General features: G+C 47.9%; 1 protein-coding gene across 1 annotated transcript in view; it reads right to left on the reverse strand.

Moving 5' to 3' along the window:
- Positions 1-16,015, reverse strand: part of TUBGCP6 (tubulin gamma complex component 6) — a 492,321-nt gene that overhangs the window by 66,481 nt on the left and 409,825 nt on the right. The window contains exon 24 of the mRNA XM_085653952.1: positions 8,630-8,843. Coding sequence (XP_085510078.1) covers positions 8,630-8,843 — 214 coding nt within the window. The remainder of the gene's footprint in view (positions 1-8,629; positions 8,844-16,015) is intronic.

Here is a 16,015-nt window from a genome sequence, read left to right on the forward strand (position 1 = left end):
TGCTTGATTCCGGTCCAGGGAAGACATGGCTTGGCAGTTCGGGCTGGACTGTTCCCATGAGGCACAGGGTTAAACTGATTTGCATATGGCCATGTCTGAACTGGGGTGGTGTAGTGGGCAAAAGAACGATGGATTTAACCCAGATCTCTTGACTGGGGGAGAATGTATGCATTGTCAGCATTCCGTCCATCATTTGTTTGTTGTAACGCTTTTCGCCCTAAGTGGGATGGGTATTCCCAGACGTGGGACCCGTGCTCACTACGCCACTGGAGTCAAGCTATCCTGGCTGATGACGGCTGATAGCCAGAAACCGGTCCTAGGATGCTTGATTCCGGTCCAGGGAAGACATGGCTTGGCAGTTCGGGCTGGACTGTTCCCATGAGGCACAGGGTCAAGACTGATTTGCATATGGCCATGTCTGAACTGGGGTGGTGTAGTGGGCAAAAGAACGATGGATTTAACCCAGATCTCTTGACTGGGGGAGAATGTATGCATTGTCAGCATTCCGTCCATCATTTGTTTGTTGTAACCCTACTCCAAATTGAGGCACCTCATTAAGATGTCCCAATGGAATATACATTTTGTACAAGTGGCAGGTCCTGGTGGGACTTCTCCTTCCGTACCTCCATTTTTCTCCATTCCTAAAGGTAAAAGGACAGATGACCGAGGAGATATAGACTCCTACAAATCTGATATCTCCGACTGGGAGTCTAAGCTATTGACATCCCTCATGAGGGGTCACACAAAAACCTAAAAAACATGAAACCCCTTCAAAGACCATGGTCAACATAAAGACCTATGTGACCCCGAGGATATTAGGCATCCTTGCTCCTCTGAGTGGGAGCCTTCTTCTAAGGTAGGATTTTACCTCAGGAAAAGGCTTCAGCAGCAATTTGACAAAGAGGTGAATAACTGTTTAACTGCGGAACGTCTCAGACCAAACAATTTAGGGAAAGGTGGCCAAGACACCAGAGATTGACACGAACATGGTCACTTTTCTTGGAAAACTGATTAAAGACCCTAAGAAAGGGACTGATCGCTTCTGGTGGGCTTCCAAAAACAAGCTCTTAGACTTCGCTGGGCCTCTTATCAGGAGCTAGCTAAAGTGGCCAAAGAATCCAGTAAGCGAGTGGACCGGGAAATCCTATCAGGTTGGGCCCAAAGGGCTGTTTGCATGCCTGGCAATACAAACTGCACCATTTCATAGAAAGAAGATGCTCTATCCTCCTGAGACTAGACCCAAAGCTAGGCGACTTGCCAACTGCTGAAGAGGGGCAGAGGTGAGAAGCCTTCGTCAAGGACTTGTCAAAGTTTGTCCAAGCCTTTACAGTGACAGACAAAGTCCAGTGTTCACTGAAAAGAGTCTTCTCCTCCAAGGTTTTCGGACAGGCCGGGTGTGGCAGGTGACGCTTGGTTATACGGTTCCTACAAATATAACAACATTGTGTGTTAGACCAACAAGAACTTGACAATATAGGGACTCTGTCCACATATACCATCAGTGAGTGTTTCTGGGTTTTGGATACTTCACAGTACCACATCTAACCCCTAAACTGCCCAGGATAACAGATGTTATTGGCAACCTCGAACAAGACACTCTGATTTCCAAGAAATCCGTGGAAACAGATCTAACCCTTTTGTTTGGTCTTTCTTGCAAAACCAAGGTAAACACAAGAAAGATACAGTAATGCATTTTCAAACATTTATTAAAATTGATCATATTCTTGCAATGAGAGCAAGAGCTGCAATTATTAGAAAGATGAAACATGTTATTCTAATCAGCATTACAATATGAACAATTCAACCATGTTAATTGTTGCTAATTTTTGCTCACTCCTATCTGTATCGAATACTATCCTAAAGACAGCATAGCAGGAGTACCCTCTGCCAGGTCAGCTGGGATAGTCTAACCCCCATACCTTGGTCTTAGATGTCACAAAGCTGGTCGCAGTGCACAGGTTATCTTTCTTAGCCAGATGGAGGCCGGAGTCAGCAGGGCTGCGTTGCAGTCACAGTTCGCAGTAGTTCAGTGATAATCCCAGCATGGAAATGCTCCTCAAAGAGCTTTAGCACGGAAGCTGTTTATATAATAATCAAACTGTGACAGAGGCGCAGAGCAGCTCATTTGGTTTTGTCTAGCTAAAATGAAGTGTCTCCTAATGAGCACAGAAAAAAAGGAAAATAATGGCATCGTGTTCTTAAAGTATGATCCTGGACCTAACTGTGCAGACTACAGGGCATCAGTGTCTATCAGAGATGCACATACAGCACATTCATGCATTAGCAGGAAAGTGTGGCAAAAGGCACCACGAGAAAGAGATGTCACCCTAAGGAGTTGAAACTAAAATGGAGGCTACATGTGCGCCATGCAACAGCTCGTCCGGCCATCCATTTACCGCTAGTTCCCGGTGAGCACAGGGAAATAGAAGAAAGGACTGGTCAGACCAGAGGGGTTTTACCCAGTTCTTCCCTTCTGTGAACAAACAGCAACATGGACATGCAGGCAGAGGTTCCGGTAGAGGACACCAAAGTGAGAGTTCAATTTTCTTCCCTCAAAATATCTAGGAGTCAGGATGGCAGTATGCCTAGAAAAATGGCAAGAGATTTCCTCAGATACTTGGGTTCTCCAGACAGCACAGGAATTCCATATAGAGTTTACGGATTTCCCCTCTTTACTCCTAAGACTGAATTCAATATCCTTTGCCCAATAAATTGTCTCCTGAATAGATCGAGAGCTTGAAAGACAAAGGGCCTTAGAGGAATCACTTCTACATCAGAGGGGTTTCCTAAGTAACCTGCTCGTAATCAACAAAAAGGTAGGGTGTGGGACCAGTAATAAACATATACAAATTCAACAGATGGCTGGTCTACAGACACCTCAAGATGGAAGGCACCCATCTTTTGAGAGATGTTCTCAGGAGAGGCAACTGGATGATCTGTTCAGATTTAAGGGATGCCTACCTGAATATCCTAATATTAGTATCCTGTCATTCTTTCCTACAGTTCATATGAAAAGGGTAGGTCTGGAAGTTCGAGGTCCTTCCCTTCTACTTCTCCTCAGCAACATGATGCTTTTCCTAAAAGCTGAATCCGGTGATGGCCTAGCTTCTTTCTCAAGGCAATCGGCTAATAATCTATCTGGGCAACATCATCATGATGTCAGAGAACCCGCATGTACTCCTACAACAAGCCCAAATGGCAGTTTCCCTTCTGGAGGACATGGAACTCCTCATAAACACAGAGAAATTAGACTTAATACCCAAACAACAATTCAAGTTCCTGAGATTCACAACAGACTCCATCACGGCCACCTTGAACTTCTGTGCAGCAAGGCATCTACCATAACAAGCATTGGCATAGCCAATAGGTCTCGCCTTTGGGACCTTATAAGTGCTTAGCCATGCAACAGTTGATGTTGTTGTACCAAGGATGTTGTGCTGCATAACTAAACACTTATAAGTTCCCAAAGGCGAGACCTATTGGCTAGTCCAATGCTTTTTTTTTTTTAAAGGACAAGCAGTGCTATCAGGCTCTGGCTGCCACTTAGTCCACCACGGATAGATGAGGGGTAGAGGGGTAGAAGAGGAGTAGAGGGGTAGAAGAGGGGGGTAGAGGGGTAGAAGAGGGGTACAGGGGTAGAAGAGGGGTAGAAGAGGGGTAGAGGGTTAGAAGAGGGGTAGAGGGTTAGAAGAAGGGTAGAGGGGTAGAAGAGGGGTAGAGGGGTAGGAGAGTGGTAGAGGGGTGGTAGAGGAGGGGTAGAGGGGTAGAAGATGGGTAGAAGGGGGGTAGGAAATGGGTAGAAGAGGGGTAGAGGGGTAGCAGAGGAGTAGAGGGGTAGAAGAGGGGTAGAGGGGTAGAAGAGGAGTAGTAGAGGGGTAGAAGAGGGGTAGAAAAGGGGTAGTAGAGTGGTAGTAGAGGGGTAGAAGAGGGGTAGAGGGGTAGAAGGGTGGTAGAAGAGGTGTAGAAGGGTGGTAGAGGGGTAGAAGAGGGGTAGAGGGGAAGAAAAGGCGTAGAAGGGTAGAGGGGTGGTACAGGGGTAGAGGAGGGGTGGAGGGGTAGAGGGGTAGAGGAGGGGTAGAGGGGTAGAGGAGGGGTAGAAGAGGGGTGGTAGAGGGGTGGTAGAGGGGTAGTAGAGGGGTAGAAGAGGGGTAGAAGAGGGGTAGAGGGGTAGAAGAGGGGTAGAGGGGTAGTAGAGGGGTAGAAGATGGGTAGAGGGGTAGAAGAGGGGTAGTGCAGTTGTGCTATATATTTATCACAGCGGCAATACACTGGGTATGTCCTGCAAGGGTTTTATTTTATATAAAAATACATCACTTTAGTAATGTCTCAGAATATATAAATATATGCAAAGTACGAATGAAAGTCAAAAAGTAACCAACCTTGCCAATAGGTCTGGTCTTGATACATTTGTACAGGTTCTATGTTGAATGCATTGACAAACACCGCACACGCAGGTGCTCATTTGTCTACAGACACGGCCCAGATGTGCACTTGAACGCACATGTACACACAATCAGACCACACACGTAGCAGCACATGCAGACGCAGGTGGATGTTGGTTGGAAAAATGCTTAAAATCATGGCTGTGAAGTGCTATAGAGGGATGGACAGCTGGCTGGGGGTGTATGCGATGGTGGGTGGAAGGATGTGTAGATAGAAGGGCGTTGATGCATTGCTGGGTGGATACAAGAGTGAGTGAATAGATGAATGCTTGGGTCTCCGTGGATAAATGAGTGTTTGCTTGTTAGTGGATGGATATATGCTTGTGTGGGTTGATGGAAATATGTGGGTGAGTGGATGAATGTACGAGTATTTAGAAGTAAGAATAGACCAGCACTTTCTAAAACTTTGTTTAATTGATACTGGTTAAGCAGATCAGCCCAAAGATAGATTAATGAAGTGTTTAAAAAATGTATACAACATTGGAATCTTGCACAAAGCTCTATTAGACAAAGTCAGTGGTGTGTTACTGATGAAAAGGAATTTGTTGAATTTAACTACATCCAAACTTCCCTCAATGGAATCTACTCGAAAACCACTTTGTAAGCCAAGACGCCACACACTGTCATTAAATAAACATAAGACCATTTAATGCCAGCAACGTAAAACGCAGTTGGCAAGAGAAATGTAGAAGCATAGCTGGAATTCCTTCATCTAAACCAGAGAGAATATAGAACAAGCAGGAGTTGTGTGCGCGCGGACGCTAAAAGAAAAAAAGGACGCAAAATACATCACTTTAGTAATGTCTCAGAATATATAAATATATGCAAAGTAAGAATGAAAGTCAAAAAGTAACCAACCTTGCCAATAGGTCTGGTCTTGATACATTTGTACAGGTTTTATGTTGAATGCATTGACAAACACCGCACGTGCAGGTGCTCATTTGCCTACAGACACGGCCCAGATGTGCACTTGAATACACATGTCCACACAATCGGATCGCACACGTAGCAGCACATGCAGACGCAGGTGGATGTTGGTTGGAAAAATGCTTAAAATCATGGCTGTGAAGTGCTATAGAGGGATGGACAGCTGGCTGTGGGTGTATGCGATGGTGGGTGGAAGGATGTGTAACTAGAAGGGCGTTGATGCATTGCTGGGTGGATAAAAGAGTGAGTGAATAGATGAATGCTTGGGTCTCTGTGGATAAATGAGCGTTTAGTGGATGGATATATGCTTGCGTGGGTTGATGGAAATATGTGGGAAGCATAGCTGGAATTCCTTCATCCAAACCAGAGAGGATATAGAACAAGCAGGAGTTGTGTGCGCGCGCGCGCTGAAAGAAAAAAAATGGACGTGAGTGGTGCACGCACGCGCGCAACGGCAAAAGTGAAAGCAGGCAGGCGAGTGGTGTGCAATGTGCGCGCACCATGACGAGAGAGGAAAGTCAGATGGCGCCTCTGCTCGTCATTGTGCGCGTATCCGCACGCTCTATGCCAGCCAAAAAGGTGTGGTCGGCTTTTTACAGCCCACACACTAAATGTCTCGCCAGAGCAGCGTATACGCTGGCTCAGGCGAGACCTAAAACTGTGCAAACATTTATTGAGACAGAAGGAATCCCAACGAGCAGGATGGTGGGCCTAATGTCCTCATCAATGCAATTGATGTTTCCAGTTCCACTTCACTACACGGCCTTACTCCTGGCCCTTTTTACAGAAAGATGTATCTTACTTGGAGGAAGGTCCTCTCATACCAAAGGTCAAAACGGAGATGTCATGGTGGTTAGATCACATGGATGCGTGGAACAGCTGTACCATCTTCGTATCTGCACCGGATGTGGTCATAGAGTCAGATGCCAGCTGCTGGGGTTGAGGAGCCCGTTGCAAAAGTACTTCCACAGGAGACCCGTGGTCGCATAAGGAACTGTCCATGGACATCAACTGCTAAGAACTCCAAGCAGATTTGTTGCAATCAGGAGTTAGGCTAGGGACTAAGTCAGATGTTCAATTCTACTGAGGATGGACAAAGTGTTGCAATCCAGTATGTCAAAAAACTGGGGGACCTGAAGGATTACACCAACTGGCTACTCCACCCACTGGTTTTTCGTCGGTTGTGCCTCTGATGAGGTGTACCGGTCAGGGATCTGTTTGCACCCAAATTGAATGCACAAGTGCCACTATTCTTCAGCTCCAGGCTAGACCCAGGAGTGATGTAAGTGAACGCCTTCCTTCAGGAATGGAGTGAAGATCTCAACTAATCCTCTCCCCGCTTTATGATGACAGCGAGAGCAGTGAACTCCATCAGGTGGAAATTATTCTGGTCACTCCTATCTGGAGGTCACAACTGTGGTTCCCGCTGATTCTGGAACTGGCTTGCGACCTGCCAGTGCCGATTAAGTCACACCACTAGATACTGTGGGGGTCCAGGGGAAAATCCTACCCAATGATCATGGACTACCTCCTTTGCCTTAAGGCGTGGCACATTTCAGGCAACGTTGGGGTTTGCAAGGCCTTTCACAGGAGGCTTACCTTTTCATCCAGCGGTCTCAGACATTGGGCACTCACAAGTGATACCACTGCACTTGGTCCACATGGTGTAGTTGGAGAGACAAGTAGATCCTGTGGGGGCAGACATTGTCCTGGTGGTGAATTTCCTATCCTAGGGGGCAGCAACAGAGAAAGCATACCCTACCATCAATTCCTTCAGATCTGTGATCTTGGTGGGCCACGACTTAATAACAGGCAACATGGGCTTATCTCATCCTCTCATTTGTAGACTGTTGAGAGGCAGCAGGTTACCGCTTCCCCATACTCCTTTGGGATGTCAACCTGGTGTTGCAACTACTCGGCAACTGGCCTGGCAAGTCAGATATTTCATGTAAACCACTGCTGGCGAAATTTAATATGTTATGGTGTTTGGTCTCATGCAAAAGGGCTTCAGATGTGAGGGCCTTGGATCTCTCAGGGCGATCCTTAACCCCAGACTGCATTGCATTACTTTTACCATTGCCAGGCGCAAACAATCTAACACATGCACAGAGCACTACCCTGCTTTTTCAGATAACCCTAAACTCTGCGTGGTTGGGTGTCTGAGGGAACCACTGAGAAAAGATCCCATTAGCGATCCACCCCTACCCACAGTGCCATGCAGTTCTAAGTGGTTAAATTATGGAGGGCGGGTTTGGTGGCATCCCCAGTGTGTCTCAGATGTGAACGGGAAGAGGGTACCCTGATACATACAGTCTGGCATTGTCTTTCATTGACACGATTTTGGAGGGGGGTTATGGCCTGCCTCTCCGAGGTATTGGGTTGGGACCTTCCCCGCTCACCGAAGTTGGTGCTTCTACATGTTATGGACGGGATTGGGGGTAGCATATATAAACGCCATCTTATGTTGCTTGGGTTTACTCTAGCGAAGAGGGACATCGCTAGGGCATGGAACACGCCGGCACCTCCCTCAGTGTTCGTATGGAAAAATGCTCTGGACTTTTGCATGGGTTTGGAGCTTCCTATATTTACTGCAAGAGGGTGCCCGCATAAACATTTTAAATATGGAAGCGGTGGGCGGACTATCGAGACCTGCAACTGGACCCGGTCTCCACTGCTGAGCCCTTCAATCTAACTTAAGTGTTCTCTGTTGGGGCGATCAGTGGTCTGCTGTGTATTTGTATGGTGCAGGCTTATATGGTGGTGCATTCTCCATTGTTGTGCTGCTTTTGGGAGGTTGTTAGTGCGACAGGGGTGGGGGTTGTTGGGTCGGGGTTTCTATATGGTTTTTTCATTTGTATTGCACTTCATTTTTTCTTGATCTCATTATGAAAAAGTCAAAGTCATAATGCTATACGTTTATTATGCAGAAGTCTCTGGGTCACAGAGCCCTGCTCTATGTGTGCTATTTGACAAATAAAATCTGTTTAAAAAAAAAAAAAAAAAGTCACAGAATTATAAAAGCAACAAATTGTTTTCCATATTAAACAAGAAGACAACTTACTGTACATCATACAATGGCACTACACAACAGCTGATTAACTCCCATCTTGACTTCAGAAACATCCTATGTTTCGGTTTCCAGTTAATTTAGATCAAGAGACTGCGATACATCCAAAATGTTGCAGGTAATTTGAGTCATTGAGCCCTAGCATACACAAAGTTATCTGCAGTAGGCGATTTGATCTATCAGATTACCTTACCTGAAAAGTGCCTTGTTGAGGTATTCTGCATGTGATCTGTGGATGTCATCTAGGTTTCCAACAGTAGACAAATTGTTTTGAAATTCACACCAAGTCACATGCAAAATTTGATTTGCAAGGTAGCCCTGAATAACTTTGACAAAATGTTGCATCTCGTGACGATAAAGCTGTAGCTGTCGGAATTGCAGGGAACTTGATGCCTTATTAACCAATGCTAAAAGAAAACAAAAAGAGAATTGCTAAACTGAAACTTGCATACATCGAGCTGAATTCTACAAACACAATTACAAAAGGTGAGTAACAACAAGAAGATAAACCTCTGAAGAAATGAGAGAAATGTCTAAACAGGCAATTCTTATTAGTAGGTTTTAGAAAAACGTTTTTTATGCACTGGCACAGACAAATTGTTTATTTAAGAGACAAACATTGAAAATTGAGCCTTTACTCATAATTGCAAATATGTATCTTAAACATTCTTGGAACAAGATATAGATTCTCAAACAAGCAGAGGCCAAGGCAAGAGTGAACCCAGTTAAAAAATTATGGTCTGGTAATACCAGAATAGACATTGCCTAAGGTCAATGTTTTAGTTCATTCAAATATTTGACCAATGTACGAGTTACTTACCTTCGGTAACGATGTATCTGGTAGAGACACAGTCTGGCCGCAGATTCCTTAACTTAGAATATCCCCAGGCGTCAGACTGGATCCAGAATCTTTTTGCAGCAGCACCTCTGCGCACCAGGGGACGGCGCCGCGTGGCTCTGCCCTGACGTCGTCCACGGACATGACTTCAGCGAAGCCATATAAGTCCCTCCCGGCGCGCTGACATCCGTTTTCTTCGGAGAAACTTTTCCGCGCCACAGCGTGGAGCCACCACCAAAAATTGTGAGAGTATGGGAACAGTGTGTGAAAAAATGATGAAAATCAGTGAAAAAGAAGGGGATAGTGAGAAACACCACCACAAGGGACAGTAACAAGCACCATAGACGGAAAGCAATTGAAGAGAAAGAGCCAAGCAGCGCTCTGAAAAGCAGCCCTGCAAAAGCAAAGGCAATGCCCTCTCCTGAGGCAAACGAAATATGCCATGGCAGACAACAGAAAGCCTACAATTACAAGATCCGAACGTGACAGGCAACAAGACCTGAACCATAGAATTATAATTGATTCACCAAAGGTCGCAATACTAGGCATGCCTTAACCTTTGTAAGAGAACTATTGGTGAGGGGCCCAGTGAGGGAGACCCCAAGCCAATGGACCGTAGTAGAGTTAAAGACAAGAGGCCCTAAAACAACTAAAAAGGGTGGGAGGGGGGAGAAGAACTCTAGAAGACCCCACACTGGAAGAACCACGGTGAGGGTGTAGGAATGTAGGAGGAGACATGAACCCTCTGCCCCAACCAGGGTGAGGGTGTAGGAATGTAGGAGGAGATATGAACCCCCTGCCCTACCACTAGACTGGGGGAACAAAACAGGGAAATCAGAAAGAACCATCCTCGCGAGGAGTAAAGAGGAAAGATGTCACCCCTCAGGAAGACAAAGCCACCTAAAGGGAGGCGCGAGAATAAAACTCAACCTGAAAAGGTCCTCGCAGAATGGGGAGGATGGGCGGGCGTTAAGGAATCTGTGGCTAGACTGTGTCTTTACCAGATACATCGTTGCCGAAGGTAAGTAACTCATACATCTGATAGAGACATCTAGCCACAGATTCCTTAACTTAGAATAGATACCAAAGCCATACCCCACAGGAGGTGGGTCTGCGACTGAACCCCACCAAGTTCCAAAGGAACCCAGCCGTCAACAAGGTGACAAGACACAGTGGGGGCAGCAATGTCACAGTGGACAATCCCAGACCAGAAGCTCTGCAAGGAGTGACAAACAGTGGGAGGCAAAGGATCACAAGCAGGGACGGTATAAGCCCATCAGAGTACACAGTGTAGAAAGGGAGCACTGAACCAGAAGGGCAGTGCGGAACAAAAGAGCCCAAAACCTCAGGAAAAGAAGGGCCCAGAGAGAGGACAAGACGGTATGACTGTGTCCAAGCATACAGGTTGAGTATGGCTAACAGTGGAAGAAGCACTGTGGAAGCACACCAAGGAGGACACCAGAGATAGCAGCGGAAGGGTGCTGACCATGCCCAAGAAGATCCAATCTCACTAGAGACACCAGACTTGATAGCGCGCAATCCCCCTTTCCCAAAGAGACCTTGGAAAGGGCGGACATGAAAAACATAAAATCATGACTACAAAAAGCACATGCGGGCGGCAGAAGGACACAGGGTAGACCGTGTGTACAGCCATAACCCCACCACATAAAAGGAAAGGCACAAGAAAGTGCTGTGAGAACAGTCCAGGTGCAAGAGATGCCTCACCAGGTACGTAACCTGTGAAAGGGATCTGTGAAATGAACACACACAGAATGAAGGACTGCACCTACGAGAAGTCCTTGACAAGCCCACGGACACCGCAGATGAACCTCTTGTGCGTGGCCCCTGGGTGTGTGTAGATGCCAGACAGAACAACAGCAGGAGAAGACTTCAGCCATAAGGATGAGTGGCATACTAGAAACAAGAGTGCACCATAGGTAGCAACAGCCATTTCACAGCAGAACCGAACAGATAAAGTCCAGATCTATAAGCGATACCAGCCACTCGGCAGGGAGGAGCCACAGCCCCACGCGAGGCAAACTGGAAGGGTGCCCAGTACAGGAAGAACCAGCACAAAGAGCACATAGTGTAACATGATTTTTATAGAGATGTGCACACAAGAACAAAGAAGCCAGTGACCTCTACAGAGAGCAGCAGCAGCAGCAGCAGCAGCATCCCGAAGTAGAAGTATGCCAAAGATCCTGCTCGATTGGCAGCAGAAGAGGAAAACCCGTGCCCAGTAAGCACCCAGGAAAACAAGGCAATGTACATGAGCGGTGCAAGAGATTAAGATGCAACCATGCAAGAACAAAGTACGAAAAGCACTGCGCACCACAGAAGGGGAGGGGAGAACCAGGAATTGGAAAGCGTCAGCCCTCCTTAACAGCGAATACAGTGGGAAGCAACCACCGGACGTACATACAACATAGGAGAAGTGCGCTGCGGTAACCCCGCGCGCCTTAGTACAGCGACAGGGCACCGACCAAGGCCGACCACTGGTAGGACATTCGCAGCGGCAGAACTATGCAGAACTGAAACAGACAAAGAAGGGAGACTGAAAGGACCTTCCTGGAAGAAACAAACGAGGCAGAAACCCAGAGAAAGTGAGCATTTACACTTGCAAAGGAGTGCCACGGACGAACCGTAGACTCCAATGGCTAGGCCATAGAGCGATGCAACCCGGTGGACTGCATGAATGTGAAAAAGACCACAGTCAGTGCTACAGGGCAAAGCCCTCAGAAAAAGACCCCATAGGAGCCTACCAAGCCTTATGTGTAAGGGAGGCAGCTACACAGTAGCCAACAAATACCCCACATAGGGTAAGTCTCAACCCCAGCCAAAGGGGACACCTCTTGAGCCTGGGCTCATAGACAGAGGATTCAACAGAAGCAGCTGATCAGCTGCAATAAGGGGGAAACAAAAACGGCAACAAGCCGTCCAGACCACCTGCGTATTACAGCATGAACCCAGGGCACAGAACAACACTGCACATGGAAGTAACAGACCGCATGAGAATGTCAAAAACATGAAATTATGGCCGGCTAGACAGGAGGCGGTTGACTGCTGAGTCCGCATGACTTTCAAAAAGGGATACGCCATCAAATGGCAAATCCCATAAACTCTCCTGGATATTTTCAGGGAAACCACCATCGTGTAGCCAAGCATGGTGACGCAGTGCGACAGACATGCCCATCGCCCGACCCACAAGTCGGTAGAATCCATGGCCGATCTAATGGTAAACTGTGCCATGTCCCGGCCATGATGAAGGAGGTGAGCTAGGTCAGTACGAGGACCCTCTGGAAGAGAGGAAAGAAGACCTTCAACTGAGTCCCAAAGGGCAAAAGTAGCCCGTGCGAACACGCAAGTTGTGTTCAAAGCACGGAAGCCCGAACTAGTGGACACAAAAATATGACGACCACAGGTCTCCAACCAACGAGACTCCCTGGTAGGAGGCAGTAACAGGAGAGGAGAGGAAGGCTGCGTGGTGAAAGCCACCTGGACGACCCGGCCCTGAGCCCTAGGATGAAGGGACAAGCAGACAGGGTCATCCGGAGCTGGACGATGCCGATGTGCAATGGCCCGATCCACAGGGTCACCCGAGGAGGGCCGTGCCCATGTGCCAAGAAGGGTGTCAAATAATGAGCCACCAAAAGGCAGCAAGGGCTCCCCCTCCACCTCACCCTGGTGGAGGATATGCAACAATGGGTCGGAAGACAAAGAGACCGAGGGAGGCTGTAAGTGTAAAAGAGTGGCAGCCTCGCGAACAGCCCTTGCAAATGCAGCACTAGCCTCTGTAGCCATTCTAGAGGGCGATAACAGATCATCTGTAGGGGACGGTTGAAGGCTAACTCGTCCAATGGAAAAGAGAGACACCGCAGGCGTATAAACAGAGGGCCACTGGCTGGGGCAGCGGATCCAGAGGGTAAGGAGACACCTGGATATGCGTCCTCCTTAAACAGAGGAACAATAGGGGCCGACGCCCGCTCCGGCGTCGTATCGACGTCGACAATAAGCAGAGGTGACTTGGCGCTGTCTGGGACCGGCGTCGACTCACCCTCCACTGAGATATGTGGAGAGGAAGGATGTCGTCAAGGAGTCGATACCCGCGGCGCAGCCATCGCCGACGTCGGCGCAGGAAGCTGCAAAGGGTTATGCGGAGACATGGCTGATGGGCCCAACGTCTGACTGGGATGCCCGTCCAGGCCGTGTCCCGACGTCGCAACGACTCCGGAACCGGAGTTGAGAGACTCGGCCAGAGCCGAGGGTGAACCCGCCGGCGAAGACCCAACCCGAGTCCCTACCTCCACTGTGGGGCCCGAAGGCGCTAGGGAGATGAGGTGACCCAAAAATGGAGAGCAGAGCCTTGAAATAGGCTTCCATTGGGGTCCAAGTCGCCCCATCACCCGTAAAGGGTGGGTATAAGGGGGTCGACTCCTGGGGGCCAGCATCAGGAAAAGACCGTGAGCCCCACTGTCATGGTGAAGTGAGGCCGACGACCTCCGTGACTTGTGCTTCCGCTTACCTGCGTGAGGCGAATGACGTCCACGTGAACAACTCCGCGACCGGACTCGAACAGAAGCTCCAGCCCGAGATGGGGAGCGGTGCGGAGGCGCCGAGCGGGACATCCGGGCGGCCAATAGCTTCATCCGGCGCTCCCGCAGGGGCTTCGGCCTCATCTGCTGGCAAGCGTGGTACTCCTTGGAGTAGTGGTGCGCTCCTAAGCACCACATGCAGATCGCGTGTGGATCGGTCGCCGACATCTGCCACGCGCACGTCTCACACGCCTAAAAACCCGAAGGCATCACACTGTTCCCGGATGCCTGAAGGCAGGGACTTATATGGCTTCGCTGACGTCATGTCTGCGGACAACATCAGGGCAAAGCCACGCGGTGCCATCCCCCGGCGCGCAGAGTTGCTGCTGCAAAAAAACATTCTGGATCCAGTCTGGCGCCTGGAGATATTCTAAGTTAAGGAATCTGCAGCTAGATGTCTCTATCAGATATGATAAGCAGTAAATCCTAAGAGGGAACACTGTGTGAGATGAAGCATAGGCATTGCAGGGAAGGTGATGCGCTGTTTGGTATCATCCTCAAGAAATTAAACTATCCACAATAAAGACCACACTGCTGGTAAAATAATTCTTTCTTCTCATGGAAACTACCTTCCTTGCATATTCCTGCACTGAATCTCCAAGCAATTTAACGTCCCAACAACCACCAATAAGAGGATTCTACATTATCGTGTCTGAGCTCAGCCCAAGCACTTCGAAGGCAAATCTGGGGAAAAACTGAATTAATATTATTTTATATCTCATTCAACAAATTTAGCCCCGGCAGTATAATCAGGTTACTACCATCTGGAGTCAAGATGACAAAAAAGGGTGTTAAGCCAACAAGTAGACAAATCGCTCCCACGAATGTGCACACAAACTTATTAGAAGTATTTAAATGCATCAGTGAAAAAATATCTCGCAAACACACCAATGCAATAGAAAACAGATTAAAAGTAAATTATCACACACAAACGCTACAACTATAGTGAGTCCAGGTTACAACACTACTCTAAGTGCATATGAACAGTGGTTTTTATTTTGGACCATCCCTATCAAACTAACAGGGTCATGCATACATGAAAGCCTCTTGTGAAACAGCAATCACCACAGGGCTTCAGCCAGGTAGTATAAGTCCCAAGGGAACACCCCCATGCAGTCAAGTTTAACTCCTTAATCGCGGCGCAAATTCCGCTGCGGTGCGGGTTTCTAATGAGTGGGTGGGGCCGCGTCGGCCAACGGATGTAAACAGCAGTAGCGAGGTTGTGCTCGTGACGGCCGTTGGCCGACGCACGCACGGAACGGGTTAAAGAAGCCCCCTGTAGTTTCCATGGGCCCCACACATTCTCAAATTTACACAGGCAACCTCTCTCTTCAAAGACGAACCGCTTAACTCCCATGCACCAATCCATGTCTTTACTCCATTGCTCCCTCAAAGGTAGTGTCGGGGATCCTCATACTTGTGAAAGATTCTGCTGGGCTACCATAATTCCTAAGGTACAAATCACACTGGTACATGGTGCTTGCCTGGTCTCCTTATAAGCCCAGGATACAAAGTTTTTACCCCAGGGTAAGTCCTGAAACCTCTGCTAGAGTCTCAATACTCCCATCCAGTACGGCTGTAATATAAGGTAGGCTCACAAAATCAGTATCAGCTCTGCCAATCTTCATCATCAGCACTCTTGTAGCACACTCTGTGAAAGACATTTAATTGAATGAGAGGAACCCCGCTTTGATCGCTACTTCTCTGGGCCCCAGGAGTGCCTCCATCCATTCTTAATCTGAGAGTTCCCCAAGATCGTGGTCCCACAATCCTCCCCAAGGACTTCAAGGCATCAAGTAAATTATTAATAAGTGTCTTGTATATAAGGGAGATCGCTTTGTGCTTCCGGCAAGCGCTCTATCCTCCAACGGGTTAGTGTCCAGTATAGGTGAGCGCATGGCACAGATATCTGGAGCTAAGCGACAGATGAAGCAATCTTTATCAATTTTAGAAAAGATGCAGGTACAGGAGGACCACCAGAGCTGACAGATCTTATGGCTATCCGGCAGCGGGTTGACTCTATGCAACAGACAGAAGATATTTGGTATAACCTAGACAAGTACACACACACACAATACAGACAGAGATTTCTCCGAGAAGAGGATAAGTCTAGGAGTATGTTAGTTTGGCACTTGAAGAGCGAGGCCAC

The sequence above is a fragment of the Triturus cristatus genome, chromosome 4_1, assembly GCF_964204655.1.
Source record: "Triturus cristatus chromosome 4_1, aTriCri1.1, whole genome shotgun sequence".
NCBI lineage: Eukaryota > Metazoa > Chordata > Amphibia > Caudata > Salamandridae > Triturus > Triturus cristatus.